General features: G+C 36.4%; 1 protein-coding gene across 4 annotated transcripts in view; it reads right to left on the minus strand.

Moving 5' to 3' along the window:
- The window catches only part of KLHL5 (kelch like family member 5), a 76,916-nt gene that overhangs the window by 13,462 nt on the left and 37,985 nt on the right, over nucleotides 1–25,469 (minus strand). For all 4 annotated transcript variants that reach the window (XM_081234774.1, XM_081234775.1, XM_081234773.1 and 1 more), the window contains 4 exons: nucleotides 16,789–17,001; nucleotides 7,566–7,752; nucleotides 4,520–4,744; nucleotides 139–301 (listed from right to left, as the gene is read on the minus strand). In XM_081234774.1, the coding sequence (XP_081090900.1) occupies nucleotides 139–301; nucleotides 4,520–4,744; nucleotides 7,566–7,752; nucleotides 16,789–17,001 (788 nt within the window). The remainder of the gene's footprint in view (nucleotides 1–138; nucleotides 302–4,519; nucleotides 4,745–7,565; nucleotides 7,753–16,788; nucleotides 17,002–25,469) is intronic.

Consider the following 25,469-nt stretch of genomic DNA (forward strand, 5'->3'; position numbering starts at 1 on the left):
AGAGACTATTTAAAAAGTTTGTTTACATCACTCAGAGTTATTTCCCTCATGATTTCTATATATCTTTAAGTTGGACAAGATATAGCTTAATACATTTAATTTATTGTGTTTTAAGTGGAACCTTAAATATTTCCTTACTTTCCACTTAGTACTGCCACGCCTACTGTGCTTCTGGGAGTGGACATAGTGGCAACAAAATTCCACTGGCGAGCCTGAGGGTCCCATCTTTCCACTGTATTCAGATAGCTCCAACCATCATGCCCTCCTACTGCATACATAGGACCTTCCAATACAGCCACACCTACAAGGAGACAGGAAAGAAGCAATGACTTAAAAATCTTTTAACTGAAATGCAAGTACAATGAACCTTTAACATGCAAATTTAACTAGGCAAAAATTTATGATAAAGATATCTGGTGGGCTTCCCTGGTGGCGCAGTGGTTGAGAATCTGCCTGCCAGTGCAGAGGACACGGGTTCGAGCCCTGGTCTGGGAAGATCCCACATGTCATGGAGCAACTAGGCCAGTGAGCCACAATTACTGAGCCTGCGTGTCTGGAGCCTGTGCTCCGCAACGAGAGGCCGCGACAGTGAGGCCCGCGCACCGCGATGAAGAGTGGCCCCCGCTTGCCACAACTGGAGAAAGCCCTCGCACAGAAACGAAGACCCAACACAGCCAAAAATAAATAAAATAAATAATTATTCTAAAAAATAATAAAAATTTAAAAAAAAGATATCTGGCTTCCTCATAGCTCTTCTTGGTAGATAGGTGGGTGGGTGAGCGGGAGCAATAGCACTGTAGCCCTTAAAAGTTTTAGAGGCAGTATTTTGAGGTCCAACAGGGGAAAGGTATTTTAAAAAAATACAAGATGCACACACATTGCCATATTTAAAACATTTTTCAATAATTTGGATTTATAATATATTAGAACACAGCAATTTTATTCTTTTCTCCCTTTAATTCAAATTCATGAGATTTTGCTGTAGATTTGATCCCACAATCTATTGGTGTGTTTCACTGCGAGGGAACCAAGCCAAATTTCATTTGTTCATTTATTCAACAAATAGCTATTGAGTCTCTACTAAGTGTCAGGCACTTAGTAGAACATAATAGATAAGGGCTCTACCCTGATGGACCTAATATTTTATTTTATTTTAATCATTTATTTATTTATTTTTGGCTGCTTTGGGTCTTCATTGCTACATGCAGGCTTTCTCTAGTTGTGGAGAGCGGGGGCCACTCCTCATTGCACTGTGCAGGCCTCACTGTGGTGGCCTCTCTTGCTGCGGAGCACAGGCTCCAGGCATGCAGGCTTCAGCAGCTCTGGCTCGTGGGCTCCAGAGCACAGGCTCAGCAGTTGTGGCACACAGGGCTAGCTTCTCCGTGGCATGTGGGTTCTTCCTGGGCCAGGGCTTGAACCCATGTCCCCCGCATTGGCAGGCAGATTCTTAACCACTGTGCCACCAGGGAAGCCCCGACCTAACATTTTAGTTAGGAAACAGATACAAAGTATATTTCAGGCATTGATAAGTGCTAATAAGAAAAAAAAAGTAGCGGGACTTACCTGGTGGCACAGTGGATAAGAATCTGCCTGCCAATGCAGGGGACACGGGTTCGATCCCTGGTCTGGGAAGATCCCACATGCCAAGGAGCAACTAAGCCCTTGAGCCACAACTACGGAGCCTGCGCTCTAGAACCCGCATGCCACAACTACTGAGCCTGTGTGCGGCAACTACCAAAGCCCGTGCGCCTAGAGCCCGTGCTCTGCAACAGGAGAAGCCACTGTAATAGGAAGCCCGCTCACTGCAACGAAGAGTAGACCCCTCTTGCCACAACTAGAGAAAGCCCTCGTTCAGCAACAAAGACCCAACAGACAAAAATAAATAAATAAATAAATAATTATATCTTAAAAAAATTTTTTTAAAGAAAAAAAATGGAGCAAAATAAAAGAGTAGAGAGGATCAAGGGAGACCTCTCAGATAAAGTGACATTTGAACAAAAATGTGAATGAAGTTAGGAAACCAGACATGAAGGTATCTGGGGGAGAAGAAGGTGAGATAAAGAGAACAGTATGTACAAAGGCCCTGAGGCATGCTTAGTGTGTCTGTGGTACATACAGCAAGGAGGCCAGTTGGCTGTGGAAGGTGAGTAAGGGGGAGAGAGTAGGAGAGAGGAAGGGTGGAGTCAAATCACATGGTGGTTGGGACTATTGTAAGGACTTTGGATTTTATTCTAAATGAGATGGAAAGCCAGCAGAGGGTTTTGAGAAGAGGTATGATATGACCATAGTCAGGTGAGATATAAGTATGTATCACTCGAAGGCCAAAACACAAATATTGTGATACGAAGACATTGACTTTTGTGAAATCATGGCCAGATGACATAAATAGTCACCATTCATGTATGACCAAAACCAACATATCATTCCACTCATTTGTGTCCTGCCAGTACTGGCTATAGGAGATCTATCTATCTATCTAATCTATCTATCTCCAATTACATATAATACATATTCAATTATATATATGTGTGTGTGAGTGTAATTAAGTAATTTAAAATTTACTTAAATAAAGATTTCTTTTATAAGTTCAAATTTAAAACATTATTTATTATAAGGTAAACTAGTTACAACAAAGCTGTTTTGAATGACACAAAAATGGAAATAAAGGCTTAAGGAAGACACTTTGAGTGATATGATCATTCTCCTCTGAACTTGCTGCAGTTCAATAAAGTCTTTTGTATGGTACCTAGAACTAATGATAGTATTCCATGCACAATCTCATCTGCACAAGACATAGCTGGATCATGGGCATTCTCATTCTATGTAATACTATATCTATAAGATTTATCTTAAGTTAGAATTGATTTTCTTTTCCCCATAGTAGGGGAAAGTTTGCAGCTGAATCACACTTTTGACCCTGGATTTTATGGTCAACACAAATTTGTAAGTCCTGTTCATGTTGCTTTTAAGATGTATCTTCCCGTTCTGTGCCTACGTAATCGTTGATTTTATGGACTCAAGAGTAATGTGTTATGGTTATGGTTCTTTGTTAAATTTCATATAGTTAATTTTAAGCTCTTCTCTCAGTACCTTAGCCCCAACTGTCTGGTTTTACTCACTTACCTAACTTGAAATTTAAGATCATCTTTCATTGAAACCTAAATGCAACTAGTAGAATCCCTTGTCTCTTTGATTTTTTGCTGTACCCACCACCATACCAATCTTCATGCCTAGATATTTTTCACTGGCCTTTTGGGCAACCTCTACTGTGGTGCTCAGTATTAATAAATTGAGTATAGTAGAAACCTATGCTATCCAAACTCAACTATCCTTTCACTGCTACTCATTCATCTTTTAACTCATCTTTTATGATAACCTATCAAATTCTTTATTGCGACTATTTTAAACATTTTCCAAATTGTGATAAATTGACGATATGGTCACATATTCTTCCTTTCCCAGAATACATGCTTATTTTCAAAGTGATTCTTGTAGGTCCTCCCATCAAGAGGAGGAGTCTATTTCTCTATCCTTTGAATCTGGGCTTGGCCATGTGACTTGTTTTGGCCAATGGGATGTTAGCAAACAAGAGGCAAGCAGAAGCTTGAAAAGTGTTTGTGCATTGGAGCATGCCTTCTCTTCCGGCTTTTGAAACCCTGTGACTGCCACCATGTGCAGAAGCCTGGGCTAGCCTGAATGATTGCATCATATAGCCCAGTTGCCTCTGCTGCCCAGGCTGACAGCCTGTCTACCAGTACACACGTGAGTGAGGTCATTCTAGATCAACCAACCAGCCTGCCTGCCCAACCTAGATTCATGAGAAAACCCAGCAGAAATCTCCTAAGACAGTCCAGACCAGAAGAACTGCCCAGCTGATACACAGATCCACGAGCTAAATAAATGGTTCATGGTTTAAGCCTCCAAGTTTTGAAAGTGGCTTGTTATGCAGCAAAATCTGGATGATACACATACATTGCAAGCCTCATCTTCCTCATCTTTGTATACCTACAGAACACAGAGCATGGCATATAGCACACACTAATCAATATCTGCTCAGTGAATTATAGAATTAAAGAATAAAAAGTCTCTATCATTACATTCTCTGTGCCACCTCAAAATTTTTCTGTGTCGTACTCATTTCTGCTTAAAAAATAAGGGATATAGATGAAAAACAATAATGCTAAAGGTTTTTAAATAAGTATGCATTTCAATTAGGTTAGATAACACTAATTGTCAACATAGAACCCACATGTCAAAAGGTGGCTTGTCAGTCCATCGTGGTACACCACAGTTCTTAAATATTCACACTTTCACTTGTGCTGGTTGCACAATATACATTTATGTACAGGCCTGTTTTCTCTGTTTCTGCTTCTCAGATGACAGGGAGCACGTGCAGGAACGCTTGGTGACTGCTGTTGGCCCAGCAGCTGCCACACTGCTCTTCTGCCTGGTAAAGAATGTGAAAATGCCGTGCAAGCCTAGGGTATGACCTTATGAACGAATCTGCAGTTATGCTTACCAAGGCCATGCCTATGTGTAGACATAGGAGGCATCACACTCCAAGTTTTTGTTTTGGGGTTGTAGCATTCTACAGTATTCAAAGTCTTCAGTCCATCTCTTCCTCCAACCACATACAGTTTGTCATCTAACACTGCAACGCCGAACTGCAGCCTCCTCCCATTCATATTGGCTACAGGAGTCCACATATTTGTACGGAGATCATATTTTTCAATGCTTGTTGCTCCTTAATAGTGATAGATAGAAGTTAGGCAAATAAAAAGCTCACCATGCTTGAGTGTTTTATGAAATTAGACATACAAAAGTATATTATTAGCAGTGACAGTAATACATTTAATATATTACAATAAGCCCCCTGCATGAGCTCATCGTTGCTTGTATCTCTGTCCTCATCTCCTACTATTCTCTAGTACCAGAGTACACCTGGCTCTGGTACTAAGAGGTCAAATGAGAAAGGATTATCTGTCAAAGGGGGCTGAGTAGCAACAGCCAGAAGTGGGAGGAAAGCAGGGTAGTTTAGCACCGTGGAAGCCAAAGTAAAAAAGTGTATAGCTGCTGAGAGTATCAAGTAAGATGAAGACTAAAAAGTATGACTGGATTTAGCTGCATGGAGGTCACTGATGACTTTAGGCAGGGTCCCTTGTTTGAGCAGTTGAGACATGATTGGGAGGTGAGGAAATGGAGACAGTGAGCATAGACGATTCCTCTAAGAAGTTTGGCTACAAAAAGGAAGAGAGAGATAAGAATTACTCAGTGGGTTGAGGGAGGTTTCATTTTGTTTTGCTTTTAAAAGTGGAAAAACTTGAGTCAATGGCAAGGATCTAGTTGTGGGGAAGGAAGCTGAAAATACAGGAGATGAAGGGATCCTCATTAATGGTGGGAGGTTCCTGAAGAGGCAGGAAAGGGCAGTATCAGGGCACAGGGGAGGGGCTTTGATAGGAGAAGGGGGAGGATACACACTCTACTGCAACCAGGAAAGACAAGAGCATAAGTGTGCATCAAGTGCTTTGGGAGCTATGAGAGTGGAAAGTTTAGGGAATAACTGCTGGACAGTGTCTACATTTTTTTAAGAATTAGAAGAGCCAAGGAACTCTTTTGTTCTCTTTATGAGGTAAGAATAGTGGAATTAAGAAAAAAAAAGACCTACTCCGCTAAAACAAACAAACACCCAACCCACAGGTATGAAGAGTTCAATTAGTATCGACTTTACTTCTCTCTTCTAAGCTTCTAATACAACATGCTATCAGTGCTATTCTTACAAAATTACAATCAAGACAAACATTTATTCTAAAGTATTTGCTACAATTAGGTCACCAGAGCACAGACGTTATTGATATCTCCTAAAATTTAGAAACAGTTTTGCCATATACATATATGGCAAGAAACCTTTGAAGGTTTATATATATGTGTGTGTGTATATATATGCATATATATAAAATATATTTTTCTTATATATTTGAGTTTTATTATTTTTTACTTACTTTACAAAAATTTTAAGTTATTTGCAATAAATACCAAGTCTCTTTCCATCTTTGCATTCTCAGTGGCACATAATAGACTCCACTGTATACAGTAGCTGTTCAAAAATATTTGTGAGGACTTCCCTGGTAGCACAGTGGTTAAGAATCCGCCTGCCAATGCAGGGGACAGGGGTTCGAGCCCTGGTCCGGGAAGATCCCACATGCCGTGGAGCAACTAAGCCCGCGTGCCACAACTACAGAGCCTGCGCTCTAGAGCCCATGAGACACAACTACTGAGCCTGCGTGCTGCAACTACTGAAGCCCGTGTGCCTAGAGCCCGTGCTCCGCAACAAGAGAATTCACCGCAACAAGGAGCCTGTGCACCACAACGAAGAAAGGCCGTGCACAGCAACGATGACACAACACAGCCAAAAATAAATAAATAAATATATTAAAAAATATATATATATATATTTGAATTTGAATAATATTCTTTGTAATTTTTAGCTTTAATGAGATTTTACTCATACACTCTGATTTTATGTAATAGTATACTTGAATCATCACTCTAAACTTGACCTTAAAAACTTCTTCCTTCATCAAATAAAAAGGCATTGCTAATCATCTCTCTTCACTAATGAATTTAAAGAAGATTTTTAATTTGAATTTTAAGTTATTCCTTTTAGATCTAGTTCACTAAGCAGTATCATAGTCTTATGAACTAGTAACTAAAAATTCTTTTGCTAATATCAAACATATTCTTAAAAACATAAGATTTTAAAATACAGTCTAAAACACATATCTTAAAAAACGTATCTCCAGGGGCTTCCCTGGTGGCACAGTAGTTGAGAGTCCGCCTGCCGATGCAGGGGACGCGGGTTTGTGCCCCGGTCTGGGAGGATCCCACATGCCGTGGAGTGGCTGGGCCCGTGAGTCATGGCCACTGAGCCTGCACATCCGGAGCCTGTGCTCCGCAGTGGGAGAGGCCGCAACAGTGAGAGGCCCGAGTACCGCAAAAAAAAAAAAAAAAAAAAAAGATGATGTGGGACATATATACAATGGAATACTACTCAGCCATAAAAAAGAACGAAATAATGCCACCTGCAGCAACATGGATGGACCTAGAGATTGTCATACTGAGTAAAGTAAGTCAGACAGAGAAAGACAAATATTGTACGACATGACTTATATGTGGAATCTTCAAAAATGGTACAAATGAACTTACTTACAAAACAGAAATAGAGTTACAGATGTAGAAAACAATCTTATGGTTAACAGGGTGAAAAGGGGAGAGGGATAAATTGGGAGATTGGGATTGATATATACACACTACTATATATAAAATGGATAACTAATAAGGACCTACTGTATAGCACAGGGAACTCTACTCAATACTCTGTAATGAGTATTACTCTTTTCTCTATGTGAGAAAAGAATGTATAAAAAGAGTGGATATATGTATATGTATAGATGAATCACTCTGCTGTATACCTGAAACTAACATAACATTGTAAATGAACTATACTTCAATACAAATTTTTAAAATATTCATTTTTCCATTCCTTCAAATAAAAGATTATTTAATACCTTTTGTTGAATCCATTCCTCCAACTGCAAATAATGTACCAACAGTTGACTTCCTAGGTTTTGTCCGAGGACTCTGTAACATGGGCCGTCTCTCTGGTAGTAGGTGATACTTCATGGCTTCCATAATTAGTTTCTGACATTCTATATCATCTCGAAAAAGTGCATTATTTTCCATGTCTGCTAGGAACTAGAAGAAATAGTGAGTATGTGTATTGAATGACCAAGAAAATAAGGTTTTCTTATAAGGTTCTTATAAGGTTTACTTATAAAGTAAGGTTGAAAGAATAAACTAGTTCACAAATGGAAATGATCTCATTAAAAAAAAAATCCAAGGGGCTTTCCAGTGGTAAAGAATCTGCCTTCCAATGTAGGGAACGTGGGTTTGATTCCTGGTCAGGGAACTAAGATCCCACATGCTGTGGGGCAACTAAGCCTGCATGCCACAACTACTGAGCTTGCGTGAGCCTCAACTAGAGAGCCTTCATGCCGCAAACCACAGAGCCCACGTACCCTGGAGCCCACGCGACACAACTAGAGAGATGCCTGCACACCACAAGGAAAGATCCTGCATGCCTCAACGAAGATCCTGTGCGCCGCAACTAAGACCCAATGCAGCCAAAAAAATTAAAATAAATAAATAAATAAATAAATTTTAAAAAGATAAAGCGAAAAGTTAAAAAAAATCCAAGTCTGGACATCTATTTTTAACTAAAATATTCAACATTTACAAAATTTACACTTTACATTTCATTGAAAAACAGAAACTGAGGAGAAGTGGTATGCTTTAAAATCTTAATAGTGCTTATCTCTGGGTAGTGGGGAAACTGGTGTTTTAAATAATCTTTCTTTGTATGTTTCTGTATTTTCCAGATTTTCTAAAATAAATCATTTTACTCTTTAAGTCAGAAATAGTTTTAACTGAAGAATAATAAGTAGGAGTTGACTAATTAGACTGCATTTATCTGACCTCTCTAAAGAATGTTCAACCAGGAACCAAGAGCAAAAACAAAACTTTCCAATTTTTTTAAGGGGCAAAGAACTCCAAATGGTGATTTATTCTAAATGAATTAAAATTCCTTGTACTTCACTGAATCCTATTTTTTTACCTATGTAATTTCATGTAAATGCATAAATATGGTCATACCCTGCCTTTTAAAAAATTATTTTTTTTCTTTTTGTACTTGGTTCTCCATCCCCCTCCCTGCCCCTTTATTGCCTTATTTCTTTCATTTAGGATATTGATCCATATGAAATTAATTTTTAAACAGAAGATGAGTTGAGAAATATTTTTTCTTCTAAATGAATAGCTAGTTCTGTACTGGCACCATTTACTAAATAATTCCCTCCATTTCCAACTGAATTGAACCTTGGTCATAAATAGTCTCAGGATATATGAGATCTGCTCTTTGATCCTCTAATCTATTTGTCTATTCCTTTTCTAATACTATATTTTATTACAGCATCTTTATGGCATTTCCTGCTTATATGATATAAATCTACCCTCACTATTCATTTTCACAGTTTTCTTGGCTATTTTTGCATCTTTACTTTCCATATAAACTTAAGACAGATTTATCTCATTTCCCTTTGCCATCTTGATCCTGTTGGCATTCTAATATGAACTGCATTCAATTTATTAATTTTGGGAGAATTTACATTTTTATGATGCTAAGTCTTTTTGTTCAAGAAGCCTTTCCACTGTTTATAGCTTTCTTTATATAGGTACTATTATGTCTTTTTAAATTAAATATACTAATTTTATATTAAATGTATTAAATAATATATTAAATATATTTTAAAAATTATTTTTATTGCTACTGGAAATGGATTTTTGAATTTCCACTTTACATATCTTTTGTCATTGTATACTTGTATCATAACTTACTACTTTACCACATTCCCTTATCAAACTCTAGCTATTAGGCATATAATCATAATAATCACCAAATAGGGATAGTTACATCTTTTTCTAATATGTATGCCAATTATTTCATTTTTATTTTATTATTGTAGTTGCTAAAATCTTCAAAGCAATGTTAAATAATTACGGTGATATAGAGTATCCATTTTTCTGGTTTAAATTGGTATGTTTTTAGTGTTTCACTATTTAAGATAATAGTTACTATAGCATTTAGTAATCCATCTTTGTTATAGATAGGTTGTTTTCTTCTCTCCCTATTTTACTTTAGAGTTTTAAAATTAAGAATGGTTGCTAATTTTTCCAGTATCTTTTATACATCTATTAATATGATCATATGGCTTTTTCTCCTTGAAGTTACTGATATAATTACCTTGACAGATTTCCTAATACTCAACCATTCTTGTATTCCTAGAAAAAGACCTTCCTGGTCATAGTGTATTATCCTTTTGATACACTGTAGGATTGTATTTGATAATATAAGATATATTTTATATATTTTATAATTCACCATTTCAAGTATACAATTCAATGATTTTTAGTAAATTTACCAAGTTGTGCAACCATTATCATAAAAGTTTTGAAACATTTTCATTACCCTGCTTAGATCCCGCATGTCTGTTTACTGTTAATCTCTGTTCCTATCTCCTGTTCCAAGCACTAATCTGTCTCTGTAGATTTGCCCTTAGATGTTTCATATAAAGAGAATCATACAATATGCGGTCTCTTGTATCTTGCTTTTTTCATTTAGCATGTTTTTGAGGTTAATCAATGTGTGGCATGTATCACTACTTCATTTTTTTTTACTGTTGAATAATAATTCATTGTATGGATACACCACATTTTGTCTATCCATTCACCAGTTGATGGACACTTATATTGTTTCCAGTTTTGGGCTATTAGGAATAAAGCTGCTAAGAACATTTATGTGCAAGTCTTTATGTGGATATATGTTTTCATTTCTCTTGGGTATATACCTAGGAGTAGAATTGCTGGGTCATGTCATAAACTTATATTAACTTTTTAAGAAAGTGTCAAACTGTTTTCCAAGGTGGCTGCACTATTTATATTCACACCAGCAATCTATGAGGGTTCCTGTTTCTCCACATTCTCACCAACAATTATTACTATCTTCTCTTTTTAGCCACTTGAGTGAGTGGGAAATGCAGTTTTACTTTGCATTGCCTTAATGGCTAATAATGTTGAGAGTATGTTCATATTTTGATAATGGAAGAGAAGGAGGAGTCTCTAACAAAAGTCACTGTAAAATAGTTTGTGGCATTTGGAAAATTAGAACAGCGTGCTAAAGGCAAAAAAGCCAAATTAAGACATAAGTCTCAGGACCTATGCCAGAGTATAAATTCTGGTATTAATTATTCTATATTATTCTGTGCACACAAAATATAGTTATACTTGCTAGAGAAGCCATTAATGAATATGCATTGAGTTGGTTCATTTAGATTAATCTTAGTGTTTATATTACTTCGGTTATATATAATTGCTTTAGTCCTTTGAAAAAAAAATAAATGTGAAAAAATTATAGAAAGTAAAGTCTTGTAAGACTCAATAGTTACTGCAATATGAAGTAAAATATATTTCTTAGCATGCTGACATTATCTATAATTTTTGAACAAATGGAATTAATTATATTTAAGTAGAGAGATGAAAATAATGGAAGGAAATATGAATCCATTAATCTAAGTATCAGATTAATCAAATGGAAGGTACCAGATATCATTTGGAAAATCATTCAGAAGGCACTGATAAAGCACTACAAAATACAGATTCTCAGGGCCTCCCTGGTGGCGCAGTGGTTGAGAGTCCACCTGCCGATGCAGGGGATACGGGTTCGTGCCCCGGTCTGGGAGGATCCCATATGCCGCGGAGCGGCTGGGCCCGTGAGCCATGGCCGCTGGGCCTGCGCATCCGGAGCCTGTGCTCCGCAACGGGAGAGGCCACAGCAGTGAGAGGCCCGCGTACAGCAAAAAAAAAAAAAAAAAAAAAAAATACAGATTCTCATACTCTTCATTTTAGGTGAATACTATGTACCTTCTCTGCCATAAAAGAATGGCAAATTATTAAAATGGAAACATTTAGAAAATAGAAGAAACATTTTCCATTTGTAAATTTTTATCTTCACTCACATACTTGTTCACTATATGACTATTTCACTAAAACTGTCCCTTCAACTACTACTAAGAGTGAAAAACAGAATGTGAATGATTTATGAACTCTACAGCCTTTAAAAAAAGTTTTGGTATCCAAAACTTGTAAAATAAAATACTAAATGTAAATACTGACTCATTTTATATTTCTGAATTTTAGTAAAAAACAATAATGAGAATGGAGAACAGAATAGTGGAGGCCAAGTTACTTGTAATACAGGGTAACCATTGGGAACATTAAGAATTTAGGTGTCAAAATCTTTAAAATAATGTCCTAATGCAGTTGACCCTTGAACAACGTGGATACAAAACACACAGGTCCACTTATACACAGATATTTTTCAGTAGTAAATACCACGGTATTACACAGTCCACTGGTTGAATCCACAGATATAGAGGAACCTCAGATATGGAGGTTATACATTATACACAGATTAATCCCCATGCTGTTCGAGGGCCAACTGTATTTCTATGCACATTATTTAAAATGGGATCAAACAGAAAAGCCTGAAATGCTTTTGAAGGTAAAATAAAACTACACACGCACTTGTCTTCTGGATTATTCAGAGTTAAAAAAAAAAAGCCACACTAAAATGATCATTTGGATGAGGATTACAATGATATATATGATTTCCTATATCATTTTAACTCCTTAAAATAAATAAAATTTATTTATTTTACACTACAATAAATTACTATAAGTCAGTTGAACTCTTTCTAGTTAGGGTAAATAGAATGTTTCTTATTAACAGAGTAGGGTAAAACCTCTTTGAAAAAGGAATTATTTCACAAAAGTAAATTCATTAGGTAACTGGATCTAATGTCAATTAAAAAATATTAGTCATTTATTTGATAGGCACTAGACTTCTTTTGTTTTCATTTTTCACTTTTGTTTTTTATTGAAATATAATTGACAGAGAACATATTAGTTTCAGGTGTACAACACAATGATTTGAGATATATATATATATATATGAAAGTGATCACAATAAGTCTAGTTAACATCTACCCCCACAGAGTTACAATTTTTTGGTGTGTGATGAGAACTTTTAAGATCTTAGCAACTTCATCCTTTTCCTATCTTTTAAAATAAAACATTCAGAATACAATCCAACATTTTCTTGATGATTTCAGAGTCTACTTCAATACTTCATCACTTGACAACTCTAAGTCTGCAAACTTGCCCTTTACTTTTAGCAAGGGAGAAAAAAAAAAACCCTGCTAGTATCTCTAAATGCCATAATGGTGCAATAGAGTATTACCACTGCAGAAAAGAAAAACAGTGCTCCAAGAGGTGTTATTAACTTGTTTAAATTATACAGAGCAATGTGGCTTCCATCACTGCTACTCATCAAGCTAAGACAGTGGTTCTCAAACTTGAGTGGGCAACAGATGCACCTGAGGGCTTATCAAAACACAGCTAGCTTGTGTTTTAATAACCACCCCCAGAGTTTCAGATTCAGTAGGTGTAGACCGGGGGCCTAATAACTTTCATCTTAAACAATTACCCATGTGGTGCTGATCCTATAGTTGGGGATCACACTTTGAGAACCATTGGGCTAATCCAGCGGTTTTTCCATCCTTATCTGTTTTCTCTGTAGCATCTGATGATGTTAAAATTTCCTCCTTTCCTGGTGGCGCAGTGGTTAAGAATCCGCCTGTCAATGCAGGGGACACAGGTTCGATCCTTGGTCCGGGAAAATCCCACATGCCACGGAGCAACTAAGCCCGTGCGCCACAACTACTGAGCCTGTGCTCTAGAGCCCGCGAGCCACAACTACGGAAGCCCGCGCACCTAGAGCCCGTGCTCTGCAACAAGAGAAGCCACCGCAATGAGAAGCCCATGCACTGCAACGAAGAGTAGCCCCCTCTCGCAGCAACTAAAGAAAGCCCACGTGGCAACTGAGACCCAATGTAGCCACACCCCCCCCCAAATTTCCTCCTTCTAGAACTTGCAATCTCTTTTTAATGGCACTACAGGTATTTAGGCAGCTTTGGGACTACCACTAAATATTAGTAATTCTTAGGGTTCCACCCCTAGTACCCCCATGTTCTCTTTGATCAGTGTCACTCTCTTCCCCTTGGCTTCAACAATGTAAATAAGTAGTTTTCAAAACTTCTTAGACTCTAAGAGGATTAAAGGTGTCGAGAAGCTCTGGGAACATGGTTCTTCTACTTTCTTCCCCACCTTCAAAATCAGCTCTTCATCCTGTATTCTGTCTTAATCAACAGCACCTTCATCAACCTAGTTGCACAAATCAGAATTATTCTGGACCCTTCTTTTTCTTTTTTACCCACACCATTCAGTTGGTCATTAAGTTGCATCAATTCTACCTTCTAAATAGCTCTTGATTCTGGTAATTAATTTCTCTACCTCCACTTCCAGGAAGTGATTAATTCACTGGTCTGAATCCAAAAGCCTTCCTAGGGTATTTCTACTTTGACTCCTCGAATCCATTCTCTGCAATGCAGTTATAGGATCTTTCTAAACTAAAATGATAATTATGCCATTCCCTACTTAAAACCCTTTAGTGCTTCCTCACTGCTTTTAGGATAAAATCCAAACTCCTTGGCATGACTGAGTTCCTTCACGATCTGGTCTGTTTACCTCTCCAGCCTCATCTCAACATTGCCCTTTTGTTTCTGTACTCTAGCCATGCAAGCTATCTTCAAATTCCAGAACACGATATATTTGCTCATGGCTCTATAACTAGAACCCCTTCTTCCCTGGGCTATTATGCCCATTGTTTTGGGTGGTGAACTCAGCCTGCAAACTGACACTTCAGAGGTTCTCCTAGCTTCACCACCATTGGTCTGGGTGGGTCACTCCAATTATTTTCATAATACCATGTTTATGTATAGATCACAGCCTTCATCTCAATATACTGTAATTACTGATTTATTTATTTTTATTTATTTATTTTATTATTATTTTTTTGCGGTATGCGGGCCTCTCACTGTTGTGGCTTCTCCTGTTGCGGAGCACAGGCTCCGGACACACAGGCTCAGCGGCCATGGCTCACGGGCCCAGCCGCTCCGTGGCACGTGGGACTTTCCGAGACCGGGGCACGAACCCGTGTCCCCTGCATCGGGAGGTAGACTCTCAACCACTGTGCCACCAGGGAAGCCCTGATTTATTTTTTAATCTATTTCTTCCTCCACCTGATGTCCCTCCCCCCACCTCGCAAATTTACACAAAGTACATTCAAAAGGCAGAATAGTTCAGTGGAAAAGGCATAGCACTTTATTTGGGTTCAAGTCCTACCTCTGTCTCATAACTCTAATATACGATGTTAGCCAAGTAACAAAGCCAAAGAAAACTACAACGCAGAAGGGATTTATGCAATCACTTTGAGATTTTGCGCATATGGTTTTACTTTTTTGGTCTGTTACTTCATTTGTACAACAGGTGTTAGACTAAATGTTCTCCAAAGTGCCTTTCAACTCTAAGATCTTAGGGCTATGATTATCAGCAGTATCTTGGATAAAAGAAATTTTAAAGATCTCTTAGAGTCATGCAAATATAGTATCATAAATATTTGAAGCTACAGGACTGAAGTAAATTGTCAGGTTACTTAATTGCACAGATTCTTTTCAAAGTCCACTAGGATTTTTCAGATTTTATTTTCTTTCATTTAGAAAAGGATAAGAAAAAAATTCTGTTGGATATCAGCAAAAATAATCCTCTCATCTTGAAATCTGATTTTAAGAGAAATGTTTTATGATGTTATTGTTCCTGAATTGTTATCAGTTTGTGTAGTTTCGCTCCTATGAATTCATACAATATTCTATCTGTGAAGAGAGGTCTTTCTTATAAAGCATCAGCACTGATTTTTGTTTCTATAAGGTAGAGAACAAACAGTAACTTTTGCTCACAACAGATGGAAATAATATATAATGCTCAAGATAAATACAAATAAAATAAAACTCATGGCACTTTAAACAACAACAACAAAAAATCTGATCTCAAGCAGTAACAGCTCATTCTTTCTTTACTTTCAAGGACTCTATTTAAGGCCTCAAAATAAGTAGCAAAGTATGCAGAGGAAATTTTTGTATATTCCAGCTGAAATTGTAAAAAGGGGAAACCATGCATGTCAATATGTTACTGATTGCTTTGAATATACCAACTAGATCTCTCTCAATTCTAAAATAATGATAACAATCATACTAATATTATTTATAACACATTTTATTTCACAGAGCACTTTTCTGATCCTCATAAAAATCCTGTGAGATAGAAAGGATGTTATCTCCACTTGACAGATGAAGAAACCGAGGTAAGTGAATTTGCCAAGTCACAGAGTTTTAGGATGTCAGAGCCAGAACTACTAACATGTTATTAATTTATATACCACCAGAATCCAGCATTTAGTGGATACTTAAATAAATGTGTGGCAAATGAATTAATCTAAATTTTCTGGTTCCTAGAGCCCAGTGTTTCTTTCATTAGCAGCTTTATTAATTCTTCAGTTGCTAGGATAGGTCTGAAGTTGCTAGGATAGGTCTGCAGCTGAGTCAAATAAAATTACTAACCTCAAAGCAACAATGTTACTTAATGGATGCAATTTAGATAGTCAGACCTTCTGGGTTGAAAACAAACAGAATTTTTTTTTTTGCTATCTTTTCACCTTAACATTTCATAGGGATATATATAAAATAACCATATTGAATAGAATAAATAAGCTCACATTAATGTAATTAATAGATAAGCTCATATTAATGTAATTAGCATAAAGTGAATACAGTAGTCCCTCAGTATTCTGGGGACGGGGTTGGTTCCAGGATTTGTGTGGATACAACATTTCACCTCAAATATGTAGTATTTGCAGATAACCTCTACACAGTCTCCTGTATACTTTAAATCATCTCTGGATTACCTACAATACCAAATACAATGCAAATGCTATGTAAATAGTTGTAAATGCAACGTAAATGTTATGTAATAGTTGCTGGTACAGGACAGCTTCAAGTTTTGCATTTTGGAATATTCTGGAATTAAAAAAAAATATTTTCAATCTACGCTTTGCTGAAATTGAGATGCGGAGCCCACAGGTGTGGAAGGCTGACTACTCAAAGTCGCAGCAACTACTGTTGTTGAAATTATGACGTTGATTTTAAATAATCAAAAAGAGTTTACCTGTGGCGCAAGGAGAGGTAGCCTAATATAAGCCAAAAGTTTACTGAGGTCTTTTCGTCTCTGTTCCAAATCATGACGGACCCAAGTAAGAAGTGCATTCAATATTGTCTCCTCACTAGGAATGTTCATGTCATCACTGGCCAAGAGCTTTGCAATTTCACTGGCTGGTAATAACACAAATTCCTGGTTTCGAATTACTTCCATGAAATGTTCCTAGAGGGAAAAAGAGCATATAATTGATATTGTTTCTTCTGTCCATCACAGTTTAAAAGAAACTAAACATTTTTTAATTAGATGCCAAGACACAGTTTATACTTCAGCCCTTCCTTACAATGTATTACTGCTTGCAAGGGAAAAAACACAGCAGAAAATAACATTTAAACTGTAATTATGTTGTTAAAATTCTTATTTCTATGTAAGTAGAATTAAAGCGTTGTATCATTTATTACAATTAAAAAATAAATTTGGGACTTTTACGTATTGCTTTGCTCAAGTTAGGGAATAGTTTTGGCAAGTCTTTCAAAGGAAGATAGAAAAAACGACATAGACACTTTGTATGATTAACATCAAAAGTGAGTTTAGATTTGTGGTGCAGGAGATTTTGGCCAAGAGGGGAGTGAAATACCTGGGTGAGAATGAAGTTATTTCTCTTACCCAGAAATGGCCTCTAGGGTGGCTAAATTTCCCAAGACCATTCTGAACCACAGAAGTCTTCTCAGACTCTGCCTGGGAAGAGAATGTGTCCTTAGAGCTATCCGTGAGCCAAACTGGCCTTTAAAAGTATTTTAATATTATGTATAAGACCACCAAGGATTTTAGGTCTGATTTGAAAACTTTAATCTCTTCTTACCTGATTTATGTACAAAGTTCTTTTAGTCTCATAGGAAAAACAGCCAAAACAAAAATGTTGACCTACAGTACACTGGGACTCCAGGGCCTTAGACCGAAGATGACTCAGTTCTGGCTACATTCTAGAATCAGCCTCTTTATAATTTGAAATGGAAGATAAAAATGCCCTTAGATAACTTTTACTAGGCTATTATGCTAAACAATCTAAAGAGAAAAGAAATAGTCTTCTGTTGTAAAAGGTTACGAGTCTTAATGCAAGTCTTAATACAAGTCTTAATGGGCTGCTTACACAGTTATAATACAAACACAAATGCTAGAAGTATTGTCGCTTAATGTTTTTCTTATGCTTCTTAACGTACTATGGCTGTCTCAGCATACAGTTTTAATAAAAAAAGCTAAGGCTGTTTAAATCAGAGCTATTTAAAAATAGCTCAAGCTATTTAAATTAGAGCTAGAGATAAGGACTATCAACAATTATCTTCTATATTAAGATGAGAATTGTATTTTCCATATAGCCTCCAGTAATCCAAGTTAGGTACTGATCTAAGATGTATCTTGGGTTGACATTTCACTCCTTTTCAAGAAATTCTTAAGAGGAAAACCATACATGAATAATTAGCTACATTCAATTGCCTCAATTCATCATGATTTGTTAAAGATGCCCAAATGAATCTATTTTAAAATGACTGATTATCATTTTTCAGAAATATATTTTAATAAAACCTCAGGGCTGGAATGGCTTCAAGCAAACTGTACTACTCAATTGTATACTGATATTATAAAATGATTTGGTAACACACAGCAAGAGCTATAAAAATGCTGAAGCTCTCAACTCGTAGTTATACCACAAGTAGTTTAATCCTTAGTAAATAATTCACAAGAGGGGGAAGAAAAAGCTGATGCTTCTCTAATGGTGCTTCTTTGTATTATTATTTATAATAGTAAAACAAATGGGAACTAGCCTAAATGTCCAGCTCTAGGGGGTTGTAACTCAATTGGCTATTATTCAGGCATTAAAAATTTTAGGAACAAAGACCACATAGATAAATGGAAAGATATTTATTATATAATGTTAGATGAGATTCTGAAGAAATCAAAATAATATACATTTCTAATTGTTCAAAAGTATAGTATATAGTACTGTCAACAGTTATACAACACTGAAGTAACTACTGCCATACTTTCAAATGGAATTAATTGCATTTTATCAATGAGAAAAAGATTAAATAAATATTCATTTAATTAATAGTTTATTTGTTGATATATCTATTTCAGAACAATGCCCATTCCATTCTGGTATAAGTTGTATTAAGTAAAAATGGAGTTTTTTAATATCTTATAGAAATACTACTGAACTCAAGGTTAAACACAAAGTGCTTTTCAAAAGTATTAATTTGGTTTTGAAGCAAGTATTTTAGCAAAATTCAATGTTTTTTACAGGTTTTCTAGATCAAGAAACAAAATTTAAAATTGGAAAATCAAATGTTTGTATTTATTTTATAAATCCACAATGACATTCAATATTTGTAATGATATAACCAGTCTTAGATTTTTTTTTGTAGAGGTTACATGATGTCTTCCAGGTCATGTTCAGTGGCAGTCAGAACAAGAACAAAAGTTTCCAGATTTCAGGATTACAAGAAGGAACTTTTCATCCTTTTCTATTTGTATTCGTGCAGGATGAGTGAACATCCCAAGTACGTGCACTATTTGCTAATTGTGACAGTTGATTTCACTCTGTGGCATTGTGCTTACTTCATATTTTAAATCCATTTTATGATACAAACAGCTATCATGCTACCAAACACTTGCTAGCATTATGCTCTTTCCTCCTTTGGAATAGTTTTCAAGCACATGAAATTACTGAGGGATTTATTTAAATTGAAGATTGAATTATGCTATATATTTTGATTCAGTTCCCACAGCAACAACTCAAATCACACAACTTGCCTCTAAATTACTTATTGTTATTAGAATTCAATTACATGTCTCTGTTGAAACAGAATAATGTCAAATAATGGCCTTGGGGAGAAAGAAACTACCACAACTAATTGGCTATGAAAATAGCTTTATAAACATCGAGCTAATTTAAATTTAATTTATATCTAAGCCTTAAAGGAGCAACTGTGCCTCTACTGTAAAGAACAGCAATGACCTAAATGCATACAAATGTTTGCATGTGAATAAAACTCCTTCTTAGGTAAGAGATATTACATAAATTATGTAATGATTACAAAGGAAAAAAAATCCAGCTTTATTTTATTTATATTTATCTTATCCAAAAAAATATTTGAACCTGAGCTGTAAAAGTTAAACTAAGAAATCTACAGGGAAGAATAAAGACTGGGGAGGGGGGAAGATAACTTCAACCACCAGAGGGCAGACAGCAGAAGCAAGAAGAACTACAATCTTGCAGCCTGTGGAACGAAAACAACATTCACAGAAAAACAGACAAAATGAAAAGGCAGAGGACTATGTACCAGATCAAGGAACAAGAAAACCCCCCAGAAAAACAACTAAAAGAAGTGAAGATAGGCAACCTTCCAGAAAAAGAATTCAGAATAATGATAGTGAAGATGATCCAGGACCTCGGAAAAAGAATGGAGGCAAAGATCGAGAAGATGCAAGAAATGTTTAACAAAGACCTAGAAGAATTAAAGAACAAACAAACAGAGATGAACAATATAATAACTGAAATGAAAAATACACTAGAAGGAATCAATAGCAGAATAACTGAGGCAGAAGAACGGATAAGTGACCTGGAACACAGAATGGTGGAATTCACTGCCGCAGAACAGAATAAAAAAAAAAGAATGAAAAGAAATGAAGACAGCCTAAGAGACCTCTGGGACAACATTAAACACACCAACATTTGCATTATAAAGGTCCCAGAAGGAGAAGAGAGAGAAAAAGGACCAGAGAAAATATTTGAAGAGATTATAGTCGAAAACTTCCCTAACATGGGAAAGGAAATAGCCACCCAAGTCCAGGAAGGGCAGAGAGTCCCAGGCAGGATAAACCCAAGGAGAAACACGCCGAGACACATAGTAACCAAACTGACAGAAATTAAAGACAAAGAAAAATTATTGAAAGCAGCAAGGGAAAAATGACAAATAACATACAAGGGAACTCCCATAAGGTTAACAGCTGATTTCTCAGCAGAAACTCTATAAGCCAGAAGGGAGTGGCATGATATACTTAAAGTGATGAAAGGGAAGAACCTACAACCAAGATTACTCTACCCAGCAAGGATCTCATTCAGAATCGACGGAGAAATCAAAAGCTTTACAGACAAGCAAAAGCTAAGAGAACTCAGCACCACCAAACTAGTTCTACAACAAATGCTAAAGGAACTTCTCTAAGTGGGAAACACAAGAGAAGAAAAGGACCTACAAAAACAAACCCAAAACAATTAAGAAAATGGTCATAGGAACATACATGTAGATAATTACCTTAAATGTGAATGGATTAAATGCTCCAACCAAAAGACACAGGCTCACTGATTGGATACAAAAAGAGATCCATATATATGCTGTCTACAAGAGACCCACTTCAGACACATATAGACTGAAAGTGAGGGGATGGAAAAAGATATTCTACGCAAATGGAAATCAAAAGAAAGCTGGAGTAGCAATACTCATATCAGATAAAATAGACTTTAAAATAAAGAATGTTACAAGAGACAAGGAAGGACACTACATAATGATCAAGGGATCAATTGAAGAAGAAGATATAACAATTATAACTATATATGCACCCAACATAGGAGCACCTCAATACATAATGCAACTGCTAACAGCTATAAAAGAGGAAATCGACAGTAACACAATAATACTGGGGGACTTTAACACCTCACTTACACCAATGGACAGATCACCCAGACAGAAAACTAATAAGGAAACAAAAGCTTTAAATGACACAATAGACCAGATAGATAAGGTACTTATAGGACATTCCATCCCAAAACAGCAGATTACACTTTCTTCTCAAGTGCACATGGAACGTTCTCCAGGACAGATCACATCTTGGGTCACAAATCAAGCCTCGGTAAATTTAAAAAAACTGAAATCACATCAAGCATCTTTTCCAACCACAACACTATGAGATTAAAAACAAATCACCAGGAAAAAAAACGTAAAAAACACAAACACATGGAAGCTAAACAATACGTTACTAAATAACCAAGAGATCACTGAAGAACTCAAAGACAAAACCAAAAAATACCTAGAGACAAATGACAAAGAAAACATGACAACCCAAAACCTACGGGATGCAGCAAAAGCAGTTCTAAGAGGGAAGTTTATAGCAACAGAATCCTACCTCAAAAAAACAAGAAGAATCTCAAATAAACAATCTAACCTTATACCTAAAGGAACTAGAGAAAGAAGAACAAACCCAAAGTTAGTAGAAGGAAAGAAATCATAAAGATCAGAGCAGAAATAAATGACATAGAAACAAAGAAAACAACAGCAAAGATCAATAAAACTAAAAGCTGGTTCTTTAAGATAAACAAAATTGATAAACCTTTAGCCAAACTCATCAAGAAAAAGAGGGAGGGGACTCAAATCAACAAAATTAGAAGTGAAAAAGGAGAGGTTACAACGGACACCACAGAAATACAAAGCATCCTAAGAGATTACTACATGCAATGCTATGCCAATAAAATGGACAACCTGGAAGAAATGGACAAATTCTTAGAAAGGTACAACCTTCCAAGACTGAATCAGGAAGAAATAGAAAATATGAACAGACCAATCACAAGTAATGAAATTGAAACTGTGATTAAAAATCTTCCAACAAACAAAAGTCCAGGACCAGATGGCTTCACAGGTGAATTCTATCAAACATTTAGAGAAGAGCTAACACCCATCCTTCTCAAACTCTTCCAAAAAATTGCAGAGGAAGGAACACTCCCAAACTCATTCTATGAGGCCACCATCACCCTGATACCAAACCAGACAAAGATACTACAAAAAAAGAAAATTACAAATATCACTGATGAATATAGATGAAAAATCCTCAACAAAATACTAGCAAACAGAATACAACAACACATTAAAAGGATCATACATCACAATCAAGTGGGATTTATCCCAGGGATGCAAGCATTCTTCAATATATGCAAATCAATCAGTGTGATACACCATATTAACAAATTGAAGAATAAAAACCATATGATCATCTCAATAGATGCAGAAAAAGCTTTTGACAAAATTCAACACTGAGTTATGATAAAAACTCTCCAGAAAGTGGGCATAGAGGGAACCTACCTCAACATAATAAAGGCCGTATATGACAAACCCACAGTCAACATCGTTCTCAGTGGTGAAAAACTGAAACCATTTCTTCTAAGATCAGGAACAAGAAAAGGTTGCCCACTCTCACCACTATTCAACATAGTTTTGGTAGTTTTAGCCACCGCAATCAGAGAAGAAAAAGAAATAAAAGGAATCCTAATCGGAAATGAAGTAAAACTGTCACTGCAAATGACATGATACTATACATAGATAATCCTAAAGATGCCACCAGAAAACTACTAGAGCTAATCAATGAATTTGGTAAAGTTGCAGGATATGAAACTAATGCACAGAAATCTCTTGCATTCCTATACACTAACAATGAAAGATCAGAAAGAGAAATTAAGGAAACAATCTCATTCACTATTGCAACAAAAGAATAAAATACCTAGGAATTAACCTATCTAAGGAGGTAAAAGACCTGTACTCAGAAGATTACAAGACACTGATGAAAGAAATCAAAGATGACACAAACAGATGGAGAGATATACCATGTTCTTGGTTTGGAAGAATCAATATTGTGAAAATGACTATACTACCCAAAGCAATCTACAGATTCAATGCAATCCCTATCAAATTACCAATGGAACTTTTTACAGAACTAGAACAAAAAAAATCTTAAAATTTGTATGGAGACACAAAAGACTCCGAATAGCCAAAGCAATCTTGAGGGAAAAAAACGGAGCTGGAGGAATCAGACTCCCTGACTTCAGACTATATTACAAAGCTAAAGTAATCAAGATAATATGGTACTGGCACAAAAACAGAAATATATATCAATGGAACACGCTAGAAAGCCCAGAGATAAACCCATGCACCTATGGTCAACTAATCTTATGACAAAAGAGGCAAGGATATACAATGGAGAAAAGACAGTCTCTTCAATAACTGGTGCTGGGAAAACTGGACAGCTACATGCAAAAGAATGAAATTAGAACACTCCCTAACACCATACACAAAAATAAACTCAAAATGGATTAAAGACCTAAATGTAAGACTGGACACTATAAAACTCTTAGAAGAAAGCATAGGAAGAACACTCTTTGACATAATTCACAGCAAGATCTTTTTTGACCCACTTCCTAGAAAAATTGAAATAACAACAAAAATAAACAAATGGGACCTAATGAAACTTAAAAGCTTTTGCATGGCAAAGGAAACTATAAACAAGACGAAAAGACAACCCTCAGAATGGGAGAAAATATTTGCAAACGAATCAACGGACAATGGATTAATCTCCAAAATATATAAACAGCTCACGCATCTCAATATTAAAAAAACAAACAACCCAATCCAAAAATGGGCAGAAGATCTAAATAGACATTTCTCCAAAGAAGACATACAGATGGCCAAGAGGCACATGAAAAGCTGCTCAACATCACTAATTATTAGAGAAATGCAAATCAAAACTACAACGAAGTATCCCCTAACACTGGTTAGAATGGGAGTCATCAGAAAATCTACAAACAACAAATGCTGGAGAGGGTGTGGAGAAAAGGGAACCCTCTTGCACTTGAAATTTTGGTGGGAATGTAAATTGATACAGCCACTATGGAGAACAGCATGGAGGTTCCTTACAAAACTAAAAATAGAATTACCATATGACCAAGCTATCCCACTACTGGGCATACACCCTGAGAAAACCATAATTCAAAAAGACACATGCAGGCTTCCCTGGTGGTGCAGTGGTTGAGAGTCCGCCTGCTGATGCAGGGGACGTGGGTTCGCGCCCCGGTCCGGGAAGATCCTACATGCCGTGGAGCGGCTAGGCCTGTCAGCCATGGCCACTGAGCCTGCACGTCCGGAGCCTGTGCTCTGCAATGGGAGAGGCCACAAAAGTGAGAGGCCTGCATACCGCAAAAAAAAAAAAAAAAAAAAAAAAAAAGACACATGCACCCCGGTGTTCCTTGCAGCACTATTTACAATAGCCAGGTCATGGAAGCAACTTAAATGCCCATCGACAGCTGAATGGATAAAGAAGAAGTGGTACATATATATACAATGGAATATTACTCAGCCATAAAAAGGAACGAAATTGGGTCATTTGTGGAGATGTGGATGGACCTGGAGACTGTCATACAGAGTGAAGTAAGTCAGAAAGAGAAAAACAAATATCATATAGTAACACATATATGTGGAATCTAGAAAAATGGTACAGATGAACTGGTTTGCAAGGCAGAAATAGAGACACAGATGTAGAGAATAAAAATATAGACACCAGGGAGGGAAAGCGGGTGGTGGTGGGATGAATTAGGAGATTGGGATTGACATATATACACTAATATGCATAAAATAGATAAGTAATAAGAACCTACTGTATAAAAAATAAATAAAATTCAGAAAACAATAAACAAACATTTAAAGAGGGTGCCAGTCTCCTTAAAAAAAAAAAAAAAAAAGAAAGGCTTGGCAGGGGGGAAATATTTCAAAGGACTTAATTTAAAAGATGTTAAGCTAATACAATGCTAGGTCCTTACAGTACTGCCCTGTCACACAATCTCTATTTTTTCACTTGAAACACTTTGACATCATAAA

The sequence above is a fragment of the Mesoplodon bidens genome (genome assembly GCF_964165515.1).
Source record: "Mesoplodon bidens genome assembly, chromosome: 1".
Lineage (NCBI taxonomy): Eukaryota > Metazoa > Chordata > Mammalia > Artiodactyla > Ziphiidae > Mesoplodon > Mesoplodon bidens.